At 46.5% G+C, this 11232-nt stretch overlaps 1 protein-coding gene and 1 long non-coding RNA gene across 2 annotated transcripts in view; both read right to left on the bottom strand.

Moving 5' to 3' along the window:
- Window positions 1–338, bottom strand: part of LOC135821634 (52 kDa repressor of the inhibitor of the protein kinase-like) — a 1877-nt gene extending 1539 nt beyond the window's left edge. The window contains exon 1 of the mRNA XM_065334631.1: window positions 84–338. Within this exon, the coding sequence (XP_065190703.1) occupies window positions 84–338 (255 nt within the window). The remainder of the gene's footprint in view (window positions 1–83) is intronic.
- Window positions 339–2648: 2310 nt separating this feature from the next.
- Window positions 2649–9563, bottom strand: LOC135821086 (uncharacterized). The gene is made up of 6 exons (XR_010554290.1): window positions 9194–9563; window positions 7207–7364; window positions 6208–6283; window positions 5585–5748; window positions 5186–5240; window positions 2649–3617 (listed from the first exon to the last, which is right to left on the bottom strand). It is a non-coding gene; the product is annotated as an uncharacterized LOC135821086 (long non-coding RNA).
- Window positions 9564–11232: the final 1669 nt, after the last annotated feature.

The raw sequence follows: 11232 nt of genomic DNA, 5'->3' as shown, positions 1-11232 counted from the left end.
ATGGTATCCGTGATCAGCTTAGCGAGGGCCTCTCCGGTAACTCCTGCTGCACACTCAACGAACACGACAAAATCCTCTCGAACCACCTTTGTCGATAGGTCCACGTACCGTGACACCAAGTTGAGTTGCTCCTTGTTTGCCACATCTGTCACCTCATCAGCGATGACCGTGAACCATCCAGCATCCTTGACCCGATCAACAATCCTCTGGGCAATCTGGTCACCAATGATGTCGATCAGTTGGTTCTGGATATCTCCTGACGTGTACGTTGCATTGGCTGGGGCAGAAGCAATATGACCAGCTAGGATCTTGTCACCAGCCTCCACTCTGAAGTCCATCAAAGCCCAGAAATTTCCACAGTTTGCGGAATCCGCGGCCTCCTTGTTTGTGCTGGCGTCTCTGTGACCTCGCAGAGGAATATTTCGTCTGCCGCACAAGATCAGGATTTTGATTATCGCCTCCAACTTGGCGCGATTCGCAGCTACCCTAGCCGCGTGTCCATCATTGGTCAGCTGTGCTATGTCCTTCGTTCCCCTCCATGACACTGAGGAAGCCGTCAGCTCTTACCACAGCGTCCCGGTGGTAGGCTTTCCCCATATGCTCATCCAGGAGCGCCAGTGCTTTCCGAAAGTTCGTACGTCTTGCCAAAACACCGAGCGACGATCCTCGGAATGCATTTGCAAATAGACAGCATGGAACGCAGACTCCGCCGGAAAGCGAAGGGCTAAACACCAGCCATGGCTTATATACATCGAGCCAGCGGGGCTGAAAAGACCGGCCACCATTCTTCGGGAAAACAAACGAACTATCCGGTTTGACATGGTCCTTTAGCAGGGCAAACATCACGTCGTCGTCGAGCGGTGCACCCTTCGCAATGTCCTCCATGAAGGTACCGATGTCATTTCGGACGACTGCTACTGGTACAGCCAAGGGCGACAACTGCGGCTCTTCCGAGTCTTCGCCTTCGACAATTTCGCAATTAGATTCGTCAGATTCGGAAATGGCACTGGCACTGCTGCTACTGGTATCTGGTCTCTTCGACTTCCCTCCACTGAAATACGTCAAGATCGACATTTTCATAAAAATCCATTCGACTTGCGGATCACAAAACGACGTTGACACTTCTCTTTCACTTCTACCAAGTCTAGCTACACAAAGTGCGAGTCTATACCGGTAGTTGTACAATGCGCAGTGCATCCGAAAACGACCAAACTCACATTCAAAGGCAAAGATCTACACACAACTATACTACCACGGTAGTACGAGTAGTACTACATTGTACTAAAAATTAATAATTAACACTACTGCGCCTGTCACCGGCGAGAACATGACTGCATGTGCATTGCGCAAGGAGGGGGCTAATCTTCTCGCAGAAAAGGGGGAAAAGGGGAGAAAAAGGGGGAAAAAGAGGGGGAAAAGAAGAGCGGGAAATTGAAAAAGAGGGGGTAAAGAATGGCGGGAAAAGGGAAAAGAGGGGGAAAAGGATGGCGGGAAGAATCCACCGTTTGAATGTGCATACATCTAAAGTGAGGCTATTTCCAGGCTCTGCACAAGTACACATCCACCACGGCCTCTCGCAGCCTCCTCCTCTTCCTCCCCCCCCCCCATCACACACAATGTGCCGATTATCCTAATGTCAACTATCCAAATGATTAATTATCCAAAATAATTGCTTGCATTTAATTGAGGGGTAGAAGATGAGTTTCAAGTTGTTGATTTTCGTCGCTCGGGGCACCATTGAAGCGATTCACAAGATGTATTACAACAGGTTTGAGTCAAAATGTGTAATAATAGTGTCATTAATTTAGAGGGGCACGAGTGCACCTAGTTCCTGTTGCACTGCTGAAGAGAATGAAAATGATGAAAACATGCTGAAATATGCATGATTTAGATAGATGTGTGACTGCTCTCTTATCCGAACATTCTTCTCATCTGAACCCTCTGGAGACGGCCCGCGTCCCGAGGGGTGGGGATAATCGGCACTCTCCTGTACATCTAATTCTATTCTTAAATTATATACATATTGTAGAGCTCTTTCTGCTGCCGGGAATGAGAAAACACATCCCAGGTAAGGATACGCCCCTCAAGGAAACACAGCTGGTGGATTCCAACAGTCAGGGGCGTCGCACACGGTACGGTCACTACGGTATTGACCGTACCACTTTTTGCCCCAGATACCCGTGAGTCAACAAAATACACTGATCTGGGGTATAAAATTCCAAAATTTTCGTCTCAGCCACCACTCCCCCACGAGTCAATTGTACTTCAGATGGCTGACCGTACCACACTAAGATACCTTCCGACGCCCCTGACAGTAGTATGAAACTCATACACAATCAATTAGAAATACTTTGGAGAATAAACCTTTGTTGGTGAAACAAAGTTGGGCGAGAGTATGATGTTCAAGTAAAACAATACTAAAGTGCCGTAACGTGAAGAAAGGAACGTAGCGCACAAGTTAACGAGAGAGCTTGGAAGCTCAGGGCCCTACGCTATGCTTTTTTGCCTTGATGACCTAGACAAAAAAAGCATAGGGATGTTATAAATTCTTTAAAAATTCCTTTTTTTAAAGACATAACCTGGGATTCGAACCCGCACTATCGCGCACCCTGCATGCACCCCCCCCCCCCCCCGATACACTTCGCATACATACTAATTCTTCCAAGTTGCTTCACATTGTGATCTTGCATTTGAAAGCCCTACTAGTATTTGAATATGCATTGTGGCCAGCCGTCTTTGATGGCACGGTACGGTAGGGGATAGGTACGGGACAGGTACGATCGACGGTAATACGACACCGTCTCCCGTACCGTACCGTACCATCAAACACAGCTGGCCACATATAGCTGCCAGCAATATTCAAATAGGGCTTTCAAACGCAAGATCATAACGTGAAGCAACTTGGAAGAATGGGTATGAATGCGAAGTGTATGGGGGAATGCATGTAGGGCGATAGTGCGGGTTCGAATCCCAGCATATGCCTGAAAAAATAGGAGAATTGAAAAATTTATAACGTCCCTATGCTTTTTTTGCCGTCAGATACGGATAGCGCCAGGCGTGACACAAACAAACAAACACACAAATACCAAATTAAAGCTGTGTGGACCCTGGCTAGCGCCAGACGTTACTGAAGTAACGTCTTCTGCATAGCTACGGGAATGAAGATAAATTCACATACAGAACACAATATGCCCAGATACGGAAATTTAAGTCAAGATTAGCAGAATATACACACATGCAAACACACACACACACACACAAGCGTGTGCACACAAACGCAAACACACACACACATATACACACACACACACACACACACACACACACACACACACACACACACACACACACACACACTGTTGGCTGCTATAATGCGATGGCAGCCTAGACAGAGGAAACAAAGTTTACACAAACAAATTCCTACTCTTTCTCTTTCTTTGTCTTCTTCTTCTTCCTCATATTCAATTCAAGGCAGGCTCTTCTATTTTTTTTGCTTCGGCCAACCTCGTTTTGGGATCTGACCCACTTTATTGGGGCAGTACAGGTACCCTGAACCTGAGAGTGTCCTTCTGATGTCATCGCTCTCCTACATTTTCTGCACGTCTATATTATTCTTTCTACGAGGACAACAGAAGGACAGAAACAAAGACATCCACACCATTTTTAAGACTGCATCTTCCAAAGAACACATCAAAAAGCAAATTCTACACACCAAGCATCGGTTCACGCCGTAACAAATCTCCACGCCATGAAAAATTCGATCGAATGCCTGGTGGGAGATGCTTTTTAAAAGGCTTGCATACAAAAGACATTGTTGTGGCTGCCACCGGATTCGTACAAGAATATGTCAACTTCTAATCAAGGACTGTAATAAGTTCTGCCTTACGTATTAAAGGGGAAGTCTGCTGAATTTTTTTTAATTTCAGGACCCGTAGAGTTTGGGGCGCTGAGTCGAATGTTCTTTTCCGAGGAGGCTGCGGTCCATGGTTCGTCAGATACGCCCAATCGAAAATGAGCGAAAGCGAGCACGCAGTCTACCTGATCCAGGTGATAAGGTCACAGTGTGCAGCCAGGTATCCACACCATCTATTTGTGTGCAAAATGGCCAATATTCGAAACGCGTTCGATTTGAGAACCATCTGTCGCAGCTTCTTCGGACCAAGAGCATTCGACTCACTGTTACAAGCCCTACGTACCCTGTGATTTTCAGCTCGGCAAAATTTGAGGATACCCCGTTTTTAGCCGTTTCCGAGTGGGACTTTTTACATCCGCTGGCTTCTGCGTGCATGCCATAGTCAACAAACATACGGAACACTACACTACAGTACTGCCGGGCACCGAAGAACGGGGTCAGGGTTCTAGCCTAGCCCGTTCTTATTTTTAGCGAACACAGCAGTTTCGTTCATATTCGATGGTACAGTCTTACATGTACATTTATGCAGATTTATACGTCTGAGTGTACATCATATTCATATTGTACATTACGTTTCTACCTAGACCGTTCTTAAAAAATGGCAAAATTATAGCCTGGCCGTTCATCGGCGGTCCGTTCTTCGGCGCCCGGCAGTACTGTAGTAGTAGTAGTGGTAGTAGTAGTAGTAGTAGTAGTAGTACATGACTACACCCGCACTGCTGTGCTAGCGCTACGCGAGTCGTGTGGTAGATCTGAATGTAGAAGAGACTAGTCAATCCACGGACGTTTCATGTACTGCACCCGGTATGTAGTTAGAGAAGGTGTGCTCCTCCGGGCCGGTGATTGTGCTTTGAGAAAGAAATATTTTAGTTTTCCGCTTGGAATAGTCCAGCCTCATTTATGCTACAACGATGAGTCCACAACCGTGACAAGCGACAAAACCGCGAACAGCTCCCGGACCTAAAACGTTCAGATCCCGAAGTGTTGTGAGCCTTGAATCGAAGAGTCGTGTCCGTGGTTCTAAGAACCTGCATTGTATATCCAATCGAACAGCGTCCGAGCTATGTTTGCACCAAAAATCGTGAAATTTTCCACTGTATCATGGAAATGCCACACCCTGCAGTCCCGCTGTTACCATATTTTACCGGTATAAGTCGACTTATTGAATTGAATTCAGTGCAAACAGGAATTTCGGATAATTGACCGTTTGGACAGTTGACATTCGGATAATCGGCATTCTACCGTAATCCTAGTGCATGCAATGAAACATACTTGACTGTTGGGGAGTCTTGCTGTGTCAGTGCAAATTGGCAGTTAATGCTAGAAGCTGCAGTGAACATTATCACAAATAGAAAATATAGAAAAGCAAATACAACTGAACTTTGATACTGGAAATTACAGATCTGCTGCCCGCATCCACATGTCCATATTCTACATGTGCGATTGATCCTGCAAGATCTTCACTGCCCGTCTAATTGAGGATGGCACCCCGAATAGAACGGGCCGCTTCTAAACCAATCAAAGACCCAGGTTGTTATACTCCAGAAACCGGGCAAAGACCTGTCACCCATCCATGACCCATCAGCCCATCTCCTTATGCTCACATTTTGGTGTAGTAGTTGAGCACCTGTCCTTCCTTCATCAAGTGGATATCCTAAGCATGTGACTTACCGCTGGTATATCTCTGCACTTCCATCTTGACTGGTTGTCAAGTCCCTTTCCGGAGAGGTAGAGTGGATGGTAGGGTCAGTGCAGTCCTGGCCACGCCATAAGAAAGAAGACATTTTCCCATCAGGAGAAGGCCAACATCCTCCCTCTGGGTAGTGTCTTGATACCTGCAGTGCAGTGCAGTAACATTAAACTGCAATTGAAATTGTCTCCATGCCATTGTTAAGCCCAGTTCACATTCGACGGGGCGCAACGGGACGCGACATAAGGATCGACGGGAAACGACGGGACGGTCACCCCGTCACGGACTGTGCCTTATGACTCGCACCATTCGTTGTTGAACATCGCAAAGACTGGAGCATGTCGTGTCGTACGAATTGTACAAGATTTTACAGCTCACCCCAGCCGTCACAGGCCCTTATGTCCCGTACCGTCAGTGTTGCGTCGAAAGAGAACTAGGCTTTAGAAAGATTACGTGTTGGTATGTGCTCCTACTTACACACAAATATACAAAAGGTATATAAAGAGAAAGCATGATCCACCCCATCATTGACACCAACAGCCCGGCACAAGAGCAGCAGCACCTGCATTCTATTAACCCAAAGTTCATTTGCGAATATACTCACAGAGTCGTCTCCTTTACTGTGCCCGACCTTGGAAGAAAACAACACAGCGACATAGTGTTGGTGTCGGTGAGGGCTTCTACGTTCACATGAACATACAGAAAAGCACAATATATTTCCAAACAGACGCCAACTAGTATAACCAAACAGCAACGACAACACCACAAAGACCTAACAGTCTCTTGAGCACAAAGTGTCTGGGATAAAAAAAAGAGCAGAAGTTCACCATTGACACTGGTATTATAAAACTTTCTACAACTGCTGCAGAGGCAGCAGCAGGGTTCTAGTGCCCGGACCCAAAGCTCATCTGAGAATTTTCGCCATTGATACAAAGCAACGACCATGGTAGCAACAGAGAGTGACAGCAGCAGCCGTTTGAGCAGCAGTATCAGCAGTCTCCAGCTTCAAGGGAGTGACCTAGCAAATTTTACAGTAACGTGAAAGGTGCAACTGCACTCTTTCCGGCACCAAATATGCCATGCTGTCCCCCGCTGCAAAATAGAGGACAACTCTCAACTGTCGCCAACACCTTGGCCCAGAGGGAGTCTTTCCTTGGACGTTCGCCCCGGCCAAAGAAGGTCAAAACCCAAGTGGTGTAATCATGTATCTGCTTCTCCTATCGAGACACTGGCAAGGCTTGTATAGGCATGATAAATTGATAATACTGTATGCATATAACAAAGGCAAACAAACAAACTCACGTCCATGCACATGTGCACGGACGGTGTCGTTGGCGTACACACACACACACACACACACACACACACGCGCACGCGCGCGCCCATGCCCGCGCATGCACAGGACAAAGGCATGTGCAAAGGAGCATGCTCACAAAAGCACAGGACAGGCACACGACTGATCTACGGATGTATCACGACTTTGAAGGGACGGAGCTTGCAGCAAGCCTTCACGCTCTGGAGATTCCTGAAATACATAAATACATGTCAGCAGTAAATAGTTGCAGCATAAACATTTCCACGGGGACTGTGCAGCTTCACTAACCTTAACTTCAGTCTCCCCAGAATGCAGCAATCAGACAACGGCTACGAAGAGGTGCAGGAAATTTGAACAACTGTTTCAAAAGCAGTCCTCCAAGCCTTCTGCACCAACAGGTGATTCAGTTCGTGCTCTTTTACCATCCTGGCAGGTAGAGACATTTTCTAATAACACGGGAGAGCACAATCATCAAGGTGGGCAAATCCTCAAGAGAGAGTGCACCCTAACTTACACTACAAATCATTTACTGGACACTACTGGACAGAGCGTCCAGTCCATTCAGTCCAGGGGAGAAGAGGCAAAGGCATAGGGCTCCTGAGAAGATGAAAGGGCAACACATTATCATTACTACATTAATTTTATTATTTGGGGGCAGACGTCTTCTCTGTAAAATATGAGGACGAAGGGCACGTCAGTACTCACATCCCTGCTCATATCACTGCTCATCCATGTCCTCTACGAGGGCAATGCATTTAGGGCTGAAACAAGTATACAGATAACTCGCAAACCTAACGTTTTAAGAGCGCAATCGATAATCGTTAGTGTTCAAAGCGAATGCAAACGATTTTTTATGCATGCATACCAGTGGCAGTATTCTAGCCCTTGCACTCCATCCAATTGTGGATACGAGTGCAATCGTGTACTTTCAAGCGCAGTAATATTGATGCGTGGCTATGAAAGAGATCGGGAGTCAAGACTGTATCTTTTCGATTGATTCGTTGCGGAAGTTGGTGATAAGAGCTTCAAGCCAAAGGGTGACGACAAGCCTGATTCTTCGTTCTAGAAACAACATGAACTCCTCTAGTTCATATTGATAAAGCCTAGTTCACATTCGACGGGACGCGGCGCAAGGATCGATGGGAAGCGACAGGACGGTCCGACGGCGTCCACTGTGAACACCAGGAACGGGAACGCAACCATACTACCGTACGGATCGGGAAGCGACGGGAAGTGTTGGATTAGTTCAACTTTTCATACCGTAGACGGGCATGGACGGAGACGCAAGCGTACAAAACGGCTGCATTTTGAGTGTGAACAGGAGGCGGCGTCGTGCGCCGTCCACTCCCGATTCGTACTAGGACATTTTTAGGATTTCAAACACTGCGCTTCCCATGATAACTCGCAGAATGGCTAACACGACTTGAGTTGAATTTTAGCAAGATAAGATCTCATGTCACTTATGGTATTTAGGGATAGTTTAGGAGAATGACAGATGAACTGTTTTATCATTTCCTAGGACTACTATTCGAATGGCACAACTTTCAGGGCTACTTTTTTGTCTCCATGAAAAACTGGTATTGTGAACTTGATTTCGCTTCATTCAAGGAGAAATAATTGAAAAGAAGTCCCGAAAAACAAGAAATTAGGTCCGAAAGTCACCCCGTCACGGACTGTGCCTTATGACTCGCGCCGTTCGCTAGAGAACATCGCAACGACTGCAGCATGTCGTGTCGTACGAATCGTAAAAGATTTTACAGCTCACCCAGGCCCTTACGTCCTGTACCGTCAGTGTTACGTCGAATGTGAACTAGGCTTTAGACCAGTCAGATGTCTACAGGTGTCGACACAATTGCCTGAAATGTTTACAGAATACCAAACACTGAGCGGTGGCCTGGGTATATTTAGAGTGTTTGACTGGTGGCCACAGCTAATGTAGCAAAGGCATCATGGAATTTCTTCTTGTGTTCGAGGTGCACGACTACAGCTGGAAAGAATCTATAATTATGAACCAACAATTATAATTGATCTCAATGTCTCAGTACTCATACTCCTTGTCAGTTTTGTGCTAGATTGTGCACGTCTGACTATTCGAAATCTGGTTTAGTTGGTGGACTCGATTGCATAGCTTGTGCCCACATTTTTCTATGTTACAATTATATTCATCGCTAAAGAGATTGGTTGATCGCTTGGAGTTATTGAATGATCGTTTCAGCCCTAATTTATTTTCACCCTGGCCACAGCACTAGGCGAAATTCTCTGACACGGCCTTTACCTGCATCCACTGCTCTTTTGCATCACGACGAAGGACATGCAGGGGTTCTCTCTGAGCAGAGGAAAGTAGCCATCGCCACCACCACCATCACCATTCACCGACAATACTAGAGAGACTATTTTCCCCGTCGTGGGTACTTCCAATAAAGTAATTCCACTTACATAGGTACCGTCAGCGGCGCCACCATGTTCCCAACAGTGTATTCCTATCGTGGGTACTTCCACGGGCAATAAATTCGGCTCGTGCTGTCACTCGCAAGCCATCAAATTGCTATCCCTCCCTTGCGTGAATTGCCTCTGCAAACAAAATTATTTCAATGATTGGATTCAGTTCTTTTCGCTCGTGCACGCGTGGTACATGGTCGCGTGCGCCCCATCTACGCCCATACATTGTTTCATCTTGTTTCATCTTGTTTCATTCGCGGCCCATCTACAGTGATCTACGCCCGTACTTCGAGTTTCATTTGGTTTCATCTTGTTTCATCTTGTTTCATTTTGTTTCATTTCGTTTCATCTCGGCCCCATCTGCGCCCGTACTTGGCGTTTCATCTTGTTTCATCTCGTTTCATCTTGTTTCATCTGTTTCATCTGGGGGGAAGACGGCCCCCCCCCCCCCCCCCTCTTCCCTAAGACTCCTTCCAATATTCACTCTTGGCGCGACCCTTGTGAACTGAGCGGGGTGTATCATTGAATATACCCCTCTCAGAACGTCTACTGATTGGCTGAAATCGCCCAAATCATACCGTGCCATGGATCAATGCATGTCAGGGATTCGTAGCACCCAAGGAAACAACACGAGGTCATGATACCCAAAATGATGTACTGTAAAAGCGGAAATTTTCAGTGGTGTTTTATTTTCGGTAACTTCGGTGCCGACAATTTTTACCGAAAAAATGCACCGAAATTTTTCGGTACTTCTTAGTAGTGCTAGCACCCTTACCTGGAAAGCGGGTATTACCGAAAATTTCCCTCCACCGAACCACCGATTTTGGAGAATTCCGAAAGTATTACACCATCAAAAATGTCTGCTTTTACAGTACACAGATTGGATCCATGGAGATTCTACATGATCCATGGTTTATGCAACTCGTGATCGCGGACTTGACCCACTGGCCCCAAGCATGGGTCAGTCAAGCGATGCTATATGCGAGCATGTATGTATCGCACTTGCCCCTAAGGCAGTAAGGGCAACTGTCACTGGCAGCCCGGGGTTGAACCCACATTATTAATTTTTGAAATTTTCTAGGGTGACACGAAAAGCTTCACGCACTGGGTGGTCACTCTCTATTCATGTATACCACTCTGCCAATATTGGCAATAGTGCATAGAGCTCTCTTTTGAGCTGCCCAGCTGGCCCTCGTTATGATTTAGGCTGAAAGTCTACCGTGCCGTCTCCCTTATTATTAATTTATGCTATGACTCCATAATGCATAATTATTATCAAGAGTACATAACCCCCCAGAGTGTGCAACGCCGATCCAGCTCTGCATAGGGTCTTGGTCGAGCGGAATCGGATCTTCTTATGTCATGCGTACACTCCACACCAGCTCAAGGCCGGTCTCGAGGCAGGGCACCATTGTTTTTGATCCAAGAGTACCCGCGACTCCCCGGGTTCCCCTCAGATGTGTACGGTATTATGACGCAAAGATCCGATTCCGCTCGACCAAGACCCTATACCTGTATACAGAGCTGGATCAGGCGTTGCACACTCTGGGGGGTTATGTACTCTTGATATTATGTACAGAAGAAAAAAATCCCAGGGCTCCGTTGATGAAATTCTGTTTTGTCAAGTGGGCATTTTTGATTATTGTGAATGGCGTGTAGTGCCATAGTACAGTTCCTTTTGCTACGTAACGTTTGCACAAGTCACGTTTCAGCAATTGAACTAGGAAGATCTATGTCTCTGATCTTGTCATTTGGCCCGGCTGGTACTGTGCATTAACAACCATTGTCAGGCACCCTCGTAAGACCAACAGCGATGAGTTCATGACCCAAGCATTATTTGGGCCGTTAAGTTGACTAAACGGGAGTGTAGCAAGC

The sequence above is a fragment of the Sycon ciliatum genome, chromosome 7 (genome assembly GCF_964019385.1).
Source record: "Sycon ciliatum chromosome 7, ocSycCili1.1, whole genome shotgun sequence".
Lineage (NCBI taxonomy): Eukaryota > Metazoa > Porifera > Calcarea > Leucosolenida > Sycettidae > Sycon > Sycon ciliatum.
This window is presented reverse-complemented; position numbering and strand designations above follow the sequence as displayed.